This window comes from Taurulus bubalis (genome assembly GCF_910589615.1).
Source record: "Taurulus bubalis genome assembly, chromosome: 16".
NCBI lineage: Eukaryota > Metazoa > Chordata > Actinopteri > Perciformes > Cottidae > Taurulus > Taurulus bubalis.
Genome location: NC_136604.1, coordinates 9,338,652 through 9,354,228, shown reverse-complemented (window position 1 = coordinate 9,354,228; position 15,577 = coordinate 9,338,652). Strand labels below are relative to the sequence as shown.

Here is a 15,577-nt window from a genome sequence, read left to right as displayed (position 1 = left end):
ATCTTCAGGAAAAGGATGAGTAATGGTAAGCAAAGTAAATGTGGAAGAGTCCTGAAGCTGTTCAGTAGCAAATTGATCTTCCATGGATTTTCTTTCGAAATAGTAAAAAAGCAAAGCTCACAATTTTTTGACTTATTTCTATAGTACATGTTCAAGCACAGAAAAGTCAACATTATATGAGGTGTGCTAAAGGGTTGTAGCTAAATATTTTTTGCATAATCCTAAAGAGACGAGACAGAAAGGCGGTATCTTCAGTTTCTTACCTTTCTGAAATCTGACGATGAAAGAGTGAGTTTCCATGGAGATAAGCCGACAGTAACCGTCAATTAAGTCAGCCAAGTTCTCTGCCATGGTCAGCGATGCTGTCGTAACTGTGAGAGGCTGCAACACACACACACACACACACACACACACACACACACACACACACACACACACACACACACACACACACACACACACACACACACACACACACACACACACACAGTGGCAGGCCTGTTACAAAGAGCCATTATCTCCACAGACACACACACACACACACACATTTACTCTTAAACGTAACAGCACAGTGGGGGTTTCCAGCTGCTCCTTACGTCAGGGGGAAACTAGGGGAAAGCTCTCTCTCACAGCATTGGCGTGTGTGTGTGTGTGTGTGTGTGTGTGTGTGTGTGTGTGTGTGTGTGTGTGTGTGTGTGTGTGTGTGTGTGTGTGTGTGTGTGTGTGTGTGCGTGTGTGTAATAAATCCAATACTATAAAAGACAATAAAACTAAAAGACTCCACTCATGTTATGAAACCCTTCCTGTGTGAGTATAACCGGTATGTGGAATCAATACATGGAAAACCATTAGTTATTCTTGGGATCCATCTCAGCCACTCACTTACACACAGAGGGCAGAGTAACCAAGCTATGCACCGTGATGGACACATTTTATGGGTCTTTAGTATCCATTAGAGGCTGAAGCAGTCATCATTACTAAAAAGATCATTCCAATAACACTCTTGAGAGAGTGAGAAAACCTGCATTCTTATGACCTTTTTCATAGCTTTACAGAATTCTCTAAAAGTATGAGCTTGAATACTCTTTAAAAAAAAGAAAAACTTCCAGTATTTCAGTACATCAACTTCTCCCAAGACCCTCCTCTTGTTAAAATTGATCTTGGGAAAGGTAGACAACTCAACCTATATGTGAGTAAGTGTGTACTACATAAAGATAGAGTTCTAGTGATAAAACAGAATACAAAACATTAAAGAACTACATGTGAATCAGATGTCTAAAATGTCAACAGTTTTGAGTTGATGCAGATCATTGAGTTTTTCATGGGCAAATTTCTACATCTAGAGAAAGAGACAGTCAGACAGGGTCGTAATACCTCAGCAGCTCCGGCTACGTTGAGCTGTAGCATCCCTTTCCTGTCTTTCTCCTCCATGGCAGAGTACTGGATGGACTGGACTTGGTTAAAGTTAGCTAGATGGGTGGGCTAGGGACAGAGAGAGAGGGACACAGATAGAGTCAAAATGAAACCATGGGAACTGGGCTCAACCTATCCATATTAATTCATAATCAAATGAACAAGGGCTATCCGTGAAGTCTTAAAGTAATGACTACTCTTTGTGGCCTGGAAACAATTGGCCTGAATGTGTTTGGGATACGCAACATTACAAGTAGAGGCCATTGGTAGCGTATCTTACACCTGGCTGTATAGTACGATGTGGTCTCAGGAGGAACTCACCGTGGATCCCTTGTCAGTGAGGTAGCTGATCCCTTCCTCTGGCCCGATGGCTAACTCCACCTGGATCACCCAGCTGGACTGTTGGAGAGAAGAGTGGGGGCACGAGTTGAACGAGGAAGAGAGTGAGCGCAACAAGGCACGAAGGAGAGAATAACAAAAGGATTTAGAAGGGGTCATGGCATGAATCATATAAGTGAAGACACTCTGTGGCACCACATCACATCTTGGATACATGCAGTACCTGATGCCACCAAAAGGAGGCAGCCTAACACAACTAACCAGAGCTTAGAGTGGAGGCAAGAATGGAAGAAACCTACCCCAAGGGCACATTTAAAGCACTCCTTGTCGTAGCGATAGATCGGTGCGAGGATCTCCAAGAACTTCTGGATGCACTGCTCATCGTTGAGATTGGCTACCTGCTTAAATGTCTGCTGAATCAGCTTTCGAAGAGTTTTAGCCTGAAGAGAGGAGAGAATTAGAAGGGAAGGAAGACAATTAATACAAAAACTAACTTTATCTAAAACATTATTACAAAATTAAAGCAAATCTGTAACTGCAAGAAAAGAGCAGGAGGCATGAGTGTGTGTGTGTGTGTGTGTGTGTGTGTGTGTGTGTGTGTGTGTGTGTGTGTGTGTGTGTGTGTGTGAGAGAGAGCGCAGAGTTACAGAGACTGAGAGGAAAACATTGATTGACTAATAGTCCACTCTGGTTCCAATCAAATTGACAACAGCACTTAATTCCAGGGGCACTCTTAGGTTCAGATCCATATCTCCACACAGACACATTAATGCTGTTGGTTACCACTCAATTAAACATCAGTCTGCCCAAGTTCATCTGTAGTGAAACTTAAATCTCACTGTATGACTCACAGTGCGAGAGTTGTGTTTCACCTTTTTTAGGTTGCTTACATCATAGAGAAGACAGATGGGAAGCTGACAGAAAGAAAATCCATCTCGGAAAATGTTTTATTACTCTCTGGACATGAAAATGCACGACACACACACATGAACACAATGTCATATATAATCCTCTTTATCGGATATATGAAACACTGTGACTTATATGAAGCGGGATTCATTCCTTTTCAACCCAGCCCTCCCCCTCATATGATGTTGAGCTTTTAAACATATCCATAGACAAATATTCAGTATTAAGTGCAAACAAATGTATATAGATGACCGTGGTATCTAAACACACATAAACACATAGCACGTTTTATAAAAATACCCATTCACACAAGCACATTTACAGTACAGACAGTCTGTAACTATAAATAGCTCCCCATATATAGATTAAGATAAAGATTAGAGGGGATTTAGTGCAACCAGGCTTAAAAAAAACAAGTGTGGATTTACAGTAGACTGGTTCATCACATTGAGGTCATTCTACACAAAATAAATGAACAGTTAACAATTAAAACTACAACCACAAAAAGATCAACTGTATTGACCTTTAACTGGGACTGAGACAGAAGCAATTGACTGATGTTAGGTGAGTCTAATGAGGCCCAGAAGATGTCAATGTGTATAACCCCTTGGCTTGTATTACACTTTTGGAGGGCAGAATAATTTATATAGTGACAATTAAGTCTTAATTTTGGTTTATTAACCTTTTTTTTTTTTAAACAACTGTCAATTTCTATTGCTGTTTTTATTATTAATTTTTAAATAAGAGCATGAATATCTGCACTTCCTTTCAGTACAGAGCACTGTTGCCAGCTGTCTACTCAATAAGCCTGAAGGAATCAAGAGAAACACACACACACACACGCACACACACACACACACACACACACACACACCACCTCAAATGTTCCTGTGTGTGTGTCTGTGTGTGATCTCAACAGATGTCATTACACACAAATGATTACAGAATATAATGCGTAGATGCGCGTATTTGTGTGTTCTCCATGTTCTTGATAGGATCTGTGTTTTAATTCCTCAAATTCCACCAGACTCACACACATGTATTAACACAAAGAGATATTGTCAGTCCAAAGTGTCCACCCTTCCTGAGAGGAAGTACTGCGAGTAGCTATCGCCCTGCCCATCACCATGCTGGCCATCGCTGTGGCAACAGGGCTGACCAGTTATGTCCCTCTGCTGGCCAGTCAGACAGAATAAATAAATATATATATATATATATATATATATATATATATATATATATATATATATATATATACACATACTGTATATTTATTGTACCATTCAACAGGCTGTTTACAGAAGGAAGGACACAATGATGACGGTGTGTATCGCATCTCTGTGTTTCTTTCCTCAGATGGGATTTCGACCTGTTTTGGGCTGGAGGCAATATTGAGCTTCGGTCCAATGCAATGTTGTGTCATAGTGGCCAAACCTGTAAAACTGTTCTCTACGTTTCAAATCAATACATGTACTTTTCCCACAGAAAAGAGAACGTTCTTCAGAGACTCTTATGCAGAGCAAGGAGAGCCTTAATTATTCAGACGTTGGTTAAAGCAGCGCCTGATTCGGGCTCATCAGGCCTTCATCAGGGCGGAACTACTCAAAAAACGTTGTCCTGACAGTAATACTGATTTACATGAATGTTATCCTAGGATACGTGCATGGTATAATTTCTGATTCATTAATTTACCACTAACTTCCTGTTAATTAATATATATGGAGATTTTGATTATTGAGTTACTAATCCCAAAGAAAAGAGAACAGTACTGCACACAGCCCAGATCCACTGTGATAAATAGTATATCACACAAAGTGCATTAATGAAGAATGAATCTGTATAAACTTCCTGGCTTAATCTTAAAGCTTTTAAACAAATATTCATCATGTATATAATACAAATCAGAGGAGACTACACTAACAATTACTTTGGCCGTTATTACAAATATATCTAGTTTAAAGACATCAATATAAAATAGTAAGTCAAAATGTAATCATCTCCACACATTACTTCAGGGTTTGTTTGTGACACAAAACATGTACTTGTGTGTATTTTTAGAAGAGAGTATGTAGTTTTGAATGAAGTGTTGCTTTTGCAAGAGATGCAAGATATGTAGTACTTTGTGTATATACGAGGAGGGGCCTCGTTTCAGACATTGATATTCAATTGATGATTGGAATCTCACTTCAATATCACCAAACTGTGTTGGGCTAACCCTTGGTTTCTCGAAGTTGAGAGTAATGCAGGAAGTTATCAACCTGATGAGGAGGAAACAGACTCCTCGACTGGTTGATCAAACTTTGATCTGCAAAGCCACTCAAAGTCAATTTTACTAAACCTGCTGCTCAGCCTGTCAATAGAAATGAACAGACTTTGCTCTTTAAAAAGCTTTCACCACAACGAACATCAGTCACTGTTTACTACCACGGCCATCTGCTCTTGGGTTTGTGTGTGTGTGTGGAAGTAGAGTCCATTGAGGCTGAATAATCCCACTAAATGACTACCATTCTCTTTCACCAGAGCGAACGACAGAAACGTAGATGACAGCTGTGCTCTCCCTCTCTCTCTTACACACATATCCATGTGTGTATGTTAGGGATGTATGTAAGAGCAGATGTGGCACTTATCACTTGCTTCACATTAACTGTTTTTAATTGCCAATGTACAAAAATACTCAAAGACAGACACAAGTAAGTCAATATGGCTGCAGGTAATGATTCTTTTCTTAAGTCATCAGTTAATTGTTTGGCCTCTTCACATCGCTTTTTTGTGTCACAAACAGACCAACACATAAAGATATTTGTTTTATCATCACATTGTTGCAATTGAGAAGCTGGAACTAGAAAATGTTTAGTAATTTTGCTTAAAAACAACGCTAAAAATTGTAAAAAATAATTAATTGGCTCAATGTTTCAGCTTTACTATTCATGATGTTAAACGCAAGGAACTTAGTATACTTAGTAATGAGCATACTACTCATTCTCATTTTCTTGCATTCATATGTGTCGGGCATGTATCATAATAAAATGAAATAAATACAAGCCTTACAAGCCATTATTCAATTACAGCATCAGTCTAGACATCTACAATGAAGTCAGATGTGCCAATGTTTGACTACACATATGTCATTGAGTGCATCTTCATAGCTTAGAAAACAGAAGTCAGGAGAGAGTGTGTTGTCATTTCTGCCAGAAGAGTAGAACATTAGAGAAATAGGAGGTAGAGAAGGTGATGAAGGGGGAGTCAGCAGGGCTTGACAGACGGGGGACCCCAGAAGGAGACGCACAATGCCGCCTCCTCCTCCCTCCTCATTGTTGGAAAGAGAAAGTGGGTTTAAGCATGACCTCAGGGTCACACACCCACACACATACACAAACACAGTTTCTCTCCCTCTGCAGAGCATCTGTCCGCCCGCCTGCTGACATCAAGACCTTTTCGGGTCACTGGGGCCTTTCTTTCACACAGACACACACCAAGACCCTCCCCATAAACGCGTGCCGTAAATGTATCACTGACACAGACGCTGTTCATTGTGCAAGCAAACACAGCCTTCACATGCAAACACCCTCAACCCAAATCTGCCAGACTACAAATTAAAAGTTTAGTTTATCAAAAATTAAAGTTTCAGTGCAAATCTAGGCTCGCTGTTCCCGATGTTTCAAGTCTTATTTTTACTTGACAGACATGAGTGGTATTGATCTTCTCATTTAAGAAAGCGAATCAAGATATTTTACAAAATCAAACTATTCAAAGATTTGTGGAACTGTGATACTTCATTGTTAAAAACTACATTCATCACACTCATCTATATATGGTGTGTAAGTAGGTGCTCTAGTAAAAGTGTCATATTGTCTTTTTCATTCCGTCACTCGTCTTCTGTCACCTAAACTTGTTAGTTGGCAACATCTCATTTCACTCTTACCGAGTCTTGGACTGCTTCACACTTAGTCAGCCAGGCCAGGTCCTGGGTCTGACAACACATCAAGTAGCACATTCAGAAAATTGGCTCAAAAGAGCATTCGCTTTGCGTAGGGAGCTGCCTATAACCACACACTCTGGTTACTTTTAGGAATTGAGCAACTCCAGTGGAGCAGATGGGCCTTTATGATAGCAGCTGCTGAATGAGGGGAGAGCATTTCTTCCCAGGACACCCACATTTTGATCTGAAACCCTCCTATTGAACTATTTCAAGAGGAGCAAGTGAATACATTGTTTGTAATCCACCTCTGTTTTGATCTCTATTCAAAACTCATTATTCTCACCTTGACTGAATCCAACAGGTCTTTGGGGAAAAAACGCCTCAAACCCACGTCTTTCCTGGAAAGAGAGAGATATGAGGGGAAGAGAGCAGAATGATTACTATGCTGTAATTACACTAAGGAATGTTAATTGAAAAACACTTTGGTCTTTATCTGATCTCAGCAGCTTTATTTTTTTCTTCTGCAGAGAAATTATAATAGCTACAGACAGATACTGTTACGCAGGACAGGCAACTGAAGACAAGAAACAGAAAACAGAAAGCCGTGACTAAGTGCTGACAGTACAGAGCACGGCTCGTCTTTTCCTAAGAGACAGGGCTGAGGAAAAACAGAGAGAGTATGAAAAGAGAGAGAGAGAGAAAGAGAGAGGCAGGGAGGAGTACAAAGAGGGAACAAAGACAAAGAAAGATGTGCGGAGCTAAAACAGGAAGCCAACTAATGATTCAAACTCCTCTGGAGAGAAGACTAAGCGCAGGGATAGGAGGACAGAATGAGTGGAGAGAGAGAGAGAGTAGCTTACGTCATCCTATTTCTCCAACATAGGTCAAATATCAGTCAATTATTATTATATATAGTCGTAAATCACAGAAACAAAGTGCTTCCTTGTGGTTGTCCAAAATGTCAGGCTTGCCTCAGCTTTAATTATACTCTCTATGACAAACACATGTGCAAATACTACGACTTCCCTTGGAGCTGTTCATCTTCATGTCTATGAAAGGATAAAACATGCTGTTTGTCCACCCCAAAACTCAAAGAGTCTCTCTCTCTCTCTCTCTCTCTCTCTCTCTCTCTCAATATCCAAGCTATGTACATCACATCTGCCACAGGATGCATAAACAGAAAATAAATGGCTCTGAAAGATGACACCAAGACCTCAAAGAACAAGCACAACTGAAGGACCACAGCCAACTGATCTCAAACACGCACATGTGGAGGAACAAACCAAGTACTACTACTACTACTACTACTACTACTACTACTACTACTACTACTACTACGACTACTACGACTACTACAGTACAGTACTACTGTGAAGAAATGCAAACACAACAAAATTGAACATTTTACCCCAATGCAAATCTATTGAGACTACACCTTATTATATTCTTAAAAAAATATGGGTCTGGAATTTCCTAATAAATTCCTGATAAGGTCCGAGAGGTTTCCAGGAAATAACTATGTAATTGGTACAAACTATGGGGAAAATAGAGCTCTTTCATGGAAAACCTCTTGAAAATTAAGGAAATTATTTGGAAATTATGGACCCAGAAAATCAAAAGTTGTATTGCTGGCTTTTAGTCTTTTAGTCAAAGAAAGAATATAAAAAAAAGTAGAGGTGACAAAAACGTAGAAATAAAATGGGCGAAATAACAGACACTCTTCAAAATGTGTAAGCTAAGATCAACCAGAGACACCTAACAAGAGCCCCCATGGCCAACTGTCAGCTTGGTGTATCCAAAGCCCTGACGGCACTTTCCCTTTTGCTGGTTTAAACTATGCATGACACAACATCTTTATCAGATCAACAGAGAGGGAGAAAGAGAGAAAAAACAAAGACGGCTAGAACACAGGAGAAAAGCAGACAAAAATGAAGGATGAGAGTCTAGAGACGAGAGACAGACAGAGTGGGACTGGGAGGACGGCGAAGAGGGAGACAAAGAGATATTGGTGGAAAGACAGAGCGCATTCTTCTCAGTTAATTGGAGAGCTCGTTAGGCTGGTGGACAGAAAGAAAGACTTCATTGGAAGAGGGCAGCTCATTAGAATCTGATCACGTTAGAGCCAAGCCTCGTTGAGGCCGCGGTTTGTTAATGTTCATCAACGTCCATCCTGCAGAGAGATGGTGGTGGATCAGTATGGAAGGAGTTTTGAAAACCAACCTATTTTTAGGCCTCTGCTCGAAAATTGCACACCCAAACTAAAAAGGGTGTATTTCTGCAACCACTAGGGCTATTTGAATAATGTTGGTGTTATAATAAAAGCCTACACATGTGAGATTTTGTTCAGATGTGTAAATATCAGTCTATATGTTACTGGTTAAGAGTAAAAGAAGATGACACACAGCAAAAATGAAAAGGTTTCAGGTCCGCCTAGAAAAAAAGCACTTTGAGGATAATTATTTCTTTGAAATGATGCAGCTGTAAGGTCTAACTCTAACCCAGATCATAGCACAATATGATCTCTGCAAAGGTTGACTTTGATAAAGTGAAGCAGAACAAAGTTAGAGAGGGTTTAGTTCAGAGAAAATTCAGACAAGGTCTCTAAAATTTGCATTGGGGTACATTTGCGCACATCTGTCACATTTGCATTTTCTCATTTACCAAACCATATATTTCACTTGTATATTATTTATGGTGTTAAATACATCCAAATACAGCAGTTTTGGGCTTTTTTTCATAAAACAAGCTATGATTTAGAGTTTTAACTAATAATCGCTCAGCCTGCTAGGACGGGGATTGGTTTCGAAGTGGTTTTAAAACATGACGAGGGTGATTGGGTGACTGAATAAACACAGTGGTGCAAAATATAACTGCAGCTACACTTCAGACTTTCTCTGCACCACTAAAAGAAAAAGCAATACAATTGAAAAACAATGTTTAAATGTTTCCAGACTGTTGTGTACTTCTCAAACTCTTATTGAAATGATTTCTATTGTTTTCCACCCGCTATCCAAAAACCCAGACACTGTGTCGTTTTTCTGTTATTTCTGCAGGCTTACAACACATATTTCCATTCAGAGGAAGGATGTGCTGTACCAGAACATGTGTGAGCCGCCACAGCATTTAGCTCAGGAAGAAAATACTTACTCCAATAGTTCATAGTTGGATTTCTTGTCCAGGGCGTTTCCTCTCATCTCTTTGAAGAACCTCCTGGAATTTAAACCAGCAGGACACAGAAAAACAACAAGGTCAAAAACATTCACAGCAGACGCACACAATTTAAAGTGATTCATTGTCAAATGTGTTGAAAACTATTCAGGTTTTAGAGGTCAAAACTTAACCAACATTTGCAGTATAAACAACTTGATTAGACGTATTTTGGCTTGTGTTTTATATTACGAAGTAGGAGTAAAAGTAGGAGTAAAAACTTGTCTTGTGAAGACGACTATTGTAAATTACAAGGATATTGCTTTAACTGATAGTTTAGGCAAAATGGATGGAAAGAGTTTGTGATTGTTTCAAACTCCTTTTTAATCTGTGATGGGAGAAAACTCTTGCTTTTGTTGTAAAAAAGACAGTAGACATCAAACATAAAGAGCGACTGTAGTTTGTAGTACATCGTAGCTTTGAGTTATTCATGTGCAAAGTCCTAAAAGAGAACCACAGTTCAGTAGTGTGAGCACATCCTACCTGATTTCTAGACAACCCAGTTTTAGAGCAACATCTTGTTCCACCTGTTCCCCAATTTCTGTCATGTAGTCATTCTTCACCTGGGGGACACAAATACACATCACAAAAATATGTTCATCAACACATTTATTGCTACAAACAACAAATGTCAAGCAATCTATCTCACACACAAATGCACACACTGTCCTAGTGACCTAGATTACCAACACACACACACACACACACACACACACACACACACACACACACACACACACACACACACACACACACACACACACACACACACACACACAGTCCTTCAAGCAGTGCCATATGTCTCAGCTGCTTGCTAGCTGTCGGCAGAAAATTAAATATGTTTGTGTGCCTGGGTGCATCTGTGTGTGTGTGTGTGTGTGTGTGTGTGTGTGTGTGTGTGTGTGTGTGTGTGTGTGTGTGTGTGTGTGTGTGTGTGTGTGTGTATACCTGTTGGTAGAAGTAGTTGAGTGTAGGTTTATCTTCTGTAAACTGCTGCACAAAGCCCTTTGGAAGATACCGGATCCTTAACTCATACCTACAGTGGACAAGAAGAAAGGGAGAGTGAGCGTGTTGCACAGAGGTGCAACAATACCATTCTTCTAACTTAAAAAACAACTCGCAGCTTTTGTGTCTACTGGGGAAACTGTTGGGATAGAGTAATATGCTTGAGACATGTGGTTAAAAACATTAGAACCAGTCAGTTTCAGAACCAAGTGGATAGCAGAGGAAAGGAAAGGAAAGGTACAGAATCAAATCTATCATAGAGAAGACATGATTAAAGAGTGTGATGAGTAGTAGAAGAAGAGAGTGGATTAGAGAAGGAGTAAGAAGAGAATGAGACAGAAAGAGGTAAGAAAACGATCGACATGCAAGAATGCAAATCAGAAGACTGATTGCAAGATCAGCAGAGGAGAGACGGACAGAGACAGAGAGACTTGTTGATGTGTCAGACAAAGCAGGCATCTGGTTCTCTCTCTTTTTATGGCCACAGAGCAAAAGGTCTCTACCTCACAATAGCATTAGCACCGAGGCCGCCACAGTAAACCTAATATATACTAGTGCATTAACATCTAAACTGCCGGACCAACTCGACCACATTACATCTCACAAACAACAGATGGGTCGCACCATTTTTAACGTTGTTTGCAATAAATCTACTCTTCTACTTTAGTGTACAATAAGGCAGACTGCTTAGGCTCTAGCTGTTTGAGGAGACAGAGACTTTGACTTAATTTACTAGGCTGAATAAGTAACAATTGTCTAGATTATTATTGTCTAGGCTATGAAGTTTAACCTCACAGCTGTTATTGAATGTTCCTTCTTCAAGGACCTGCACGTGCCTGCCACAGAATCTCCTGACAAGCTGGACGACATTTCATCTTTGGCATCTCAATGAATAAAAATACCACTACTCTGCCTGGTAACCTTTTGACTTACATTTATTATATCCTATATTTGATCTTTGCCTGCTGGCTGCCTTAATTAAGGTGCACATTTTCCTCCACATTCATTTCTATGAGGAATGAGGCGAGGAGCATTTGCTTCTGGCTGCAAATGTATCTGTAGTACATGTTGTCTGATTTTATTTTTGTCAAAGAAAATCAACCACCACAAAATATATTACATGAGGAAATACAAATCAGCAGAGGAGGAAGAGGGACACTGCTTGGCTGGTAATTCACAGCTATGTGCTCTTGTTAGTCTACTAGCCACACTAACACCCACAGTTTAAGCTCACAACCCTTCCCAAACTGTTTCCTGTCAACACAAAATCTTGTCTGACACAACTTTTACAACAATTCTGCCTGTTTGCCAATCCAATCCTAGCAAAACAACAGCTCTTAATAAAGCGTGTGCTTTATTTCCGGCCCAAAGCTGTGACAATGAACAGGCTTTAGCATACCGTGTTTGATGCACAATGATAATCTACTAAATTACGTTGTTCAGTAAGATACACTCTTCTCTCACCTCCACTCCTCACTTGCTCGTGCCTGGTCATATTTTTCTCTGACGTGGGACACGCCCAGATCGGGGTGGAGCCAGTGCACCTGGTCTCTGGATTGGCTGTTGCTGAGACGCAGGCCGAAACAAGACGTCCAGCGCACTTTGTGGATGTCAAGAATCTTCTGGATGATTCCCTGGAAACAAAGCGTATCAATTGTATGTGAAAGGCTTTTTTCTACCGACTTCTCATTGCACAGTTACATCAACTTTAAGTAGTAGAAAATTCAAAATGCATTAATAGACTGATATTGAAGGATAAAGTGGACATTCCGTTACGTCTGGCCTTTTTTCATCAGGTCAGTGAGGGCATGAGTCTATGCGTGAGTGTTGGTGAATTCAAGTGATTCAACCTGACGTTCCCACCCAAACAAGTTGACAGACATCATACACACATGCATGATAATGCTCACACAACCATGTGTGTTGCCAACGCTAGGGGGTCTGACCTAGATACTGAAGGAGAGAGAGAGGAGATTTGGAGTGACGTATCCTGTACGACCACTAAAGTTGGAGCAGTGCTAAGTAGTTCCTGCATCATGTGAGTGGATCTAAAAGCATACTGCGAAAGTAAACACATGCGTACACACACACAGAGAGCATGCCCTGAGGTTATGTGTATTTGTGAAGCAAAATATTATCCTTTTGCTGAAAATCCCTTATCAGAGCAGATGGCTAGAACCCTGGGCTGAGGACCAACAGCAAGAGTCCACCTTTAAAACTACTGCTGGCGATAAACTGATACTTATAGCGGTGCCAAATGAGCACCAAATATTACCGCTTTGAAAGTTATAATGTTCTATTTGTTTAGGCTGGGGATATTCAATATTTTTCTAGTTGAAAAAATCTGCACCACGACTTTGTTTCAGATGGAAATATCCTGGAGGATGAATTTGACTGACTTTCCTTTCGCTCATTTGTCGTTTTGTCTGAATTCTCACCGAGCATACATTCAGTATGTGGTGGGACATACACGTGTGTTTCTCTTCTTACTTTGACATCCGTAGCATCTCCATATCTGATATTGGAGGACCAGCAGCTGTGTTCAGTGTTGGTCTCGAAGTGATGGAAGACTTTCAGAACCCTGTCCACGGAGCCAGCCATGGTACGGTCCGACACCCCCGTGCTTAGTCGTGATTTGGCGCCTCCTAGGAGGGCATGGTTCAGGTTGGGGTCCAGGTAGGCCGTCGCCATGGTTTTCCCTGTTGACACTGCTAGGTGTCTGTCATATTCTGGGAAGCAGAAAAGAGCAAATGAGACATTGGTGAGCCAGAATAAGGAGTAGAATCTGAAGAGAGGAAATATTCACTACTGCCTCACATACTGAACATAGAAGTTAACAACAAAGAAACTATCATGTTTATCATCAATCCATGGAGAAAAAAAAGCCAAAAATAATTACTCATAGTCCAAGATGATGGCTGTAACTAACATTTGCATCACAGAAGAATTTGCTGATTTTCCTCTTGATTAATCCTCTGATCACTATATATCCCAATGCACAAGATAGGTGACATCTCCACATTACTTGTTGTGTGCAACCAACAGTCAAAAATCCATAGATATTCAGTTTACGTTGACATAAAACTGAGAAAAGAAGCAAATGTACACATTTAGGAAGCTGAAACCAGAGAATGTTTGCCACTTGTGTTTGAACAATAACGGAAACATGTCATATGTGATAATAATAGTTCCCAATTATATTCCTGTCAATCTACTAATTAATAAATCAACTAATTGTTTCAGTCACTGTCATTGTTTCACTATGTAATAATAATAGACTATGTGTTTTCTTATTTTCTCTGCTGTCGATTACAAGCGGATGCACTTGTAATGTTGTGGACTTACATAGAATAAACTTTGTGTCTGTTTGGAATATGACATTCTTAGGCAACATTGTTCTTTGGGGGAGAAAATATGAAAAACACAGAACAATGAAATACCAGAGAGGGAAATAAAGAGAGAGCGGTTCATTCAGGGTCAAGGCTCAATATGTAACCACCTGTGCCTATGACACACAGACAATGCCCCTCAGGCTGACGTTTTTCCTGAATAAGAAGTTGTGACATTGACACACTTCCTGCATTTTCATGGCAACTTCATCTGGGAATGCCCAACGAGAACTACCTCCTCTGTGTCTGTGTGTATGACTGCGAGACGTGTTCTTCTATGCGTGTTTGTGTGTGCTGTTGTAATCATGACAGTGGAGTAAAAGATGGTGAGATCTCTTTCACTCTCTTTTTCTGCTTCCCTTTAGTCCTGTGCTTCTCCTCCTCTCTCCTCTATTCAAGGAAAATTGATATGTTCCAGCAGGTAATTACAGCTGAGAGGAAGAGACGGAGAGACCATTGATTGTAACACACACACACCTCAGAAGAGAGGCTGTTGAGTTGTTGAGGGATATATCGCAGTGAGATAAATATGGACTGCTAAAGACCTTTATATTGACAAATCACTCCGATAGCTTTCAGCGCCTAAACATACCACTTTCTCTTTCTCACACACACACACACTCACTCACTACTAATGCCAAGCAACGGTAGCTCTGGCTGTACACCAAGTCAGTTCCCATGGAGTCAGATGTCACACTGAGGAGGGGATTGCTACTTTTGAGTGTGTGTGTGTGTGTGTGTGTGTGTGTGTGTGTGTGTGTGTGTGTGTGTGTGTGTGTGTGTGTGTGTGTGTAGGAGATGTCGTTCATACCTCTGTCCCAACACATGGGAAAGGGGCTACAGCCGCTCATTGCCATGGAAATACATGTCTGTCTCTCACTGTGTCTGTCTGCACCGAGAACAGATAGACAGCCAGCGGTCTCACGGCCTCGCATCTCACACACACACACACACACACACACACACACACACACACACACAACTTCTCGTGTACAGAAGCTACATAAATAAACACACACACCAAGGTCCTGACACAACTGCAGGAACACACTCACATAACCCAAACACACAGACACACACTCCGTCTCCAAGGCAGAAAGCTTTGTGTCCCACTTTTGTCGACAGCTTCGTTAGCCAACAGTTACTTCCAGAGGGGTAAATCTCAATTTTCTGGTCCGTTGGCACGTTGTATAGAGTGTGACGAGGCTTTAAAAAACACAAGGAGATTAAAAAAAAAAGCGTCTTGTTGTTTGTCTTCTTAATCCTTTCCTGTTATCTACAGTTGCACAAGCCAAGAAAGATCCCCAGAGACGAAAAGTTAGCTTCATCCACAACTTCTTTTCAGCCTGCTTCTACTCCTCAGTGGCCCCTCTCCGATGACATTTCACTGTTTCTT

General features: G+C 40.6%; 1 protein-coding gene across 1 annotated transcript in view; it reads right to left on the bottom strand.

Moving 5' to 3' along the window:
- The window catches only part of ptk2aa (protein tyrosine kinase 2aa), a gene marked incomplete at both ends in the record, with an annotated part of 36,466 nt that extends 21,350 nt beyond the window's left edge, over positions 1-15,116 (bottom strand). The window contains 11 exons of the mRNA XM_079231533.1: positions 264-381; positions 1,375-1,482; positions 1,735-1,812; positions 2,052-2,192; positions 6,924-6,978; positions 9,728-9,790; positions 10,271-10,350; positions 10,736-10,823; positions 12,257-12,426; positions 13,283-13,521; positions 14,993-15,116. Of these exons, the coding sequence (XP_079087659.1) occupies positions 264-381; positions 1,375-1,482; positions 1,735-1,812; positions 2,052-2,192; positions 6,924-6,978; positions 9,728-9,790; positions 10,271-10,350; positions 10,736-10,823; positions 12,257-12,426; positions 13,283-13,521; positions 14,993-15,116 (1,264 nt within the window). The remainder of the gene's footprint in view (positions 1-263; positions 382-1,374; positions 1,483-1,734; positions 1,813-2,051; positions 2,193-6,923; positions 6,979-9,727; positions 9,791-10,270; positions 10,351-10,735; positions 10,824-12,256; positions 12,427-13,282; positions 13,522-14,992) is intronic.
- Positions 15,117-15,577: the final 461 nt, after the last annotated feature.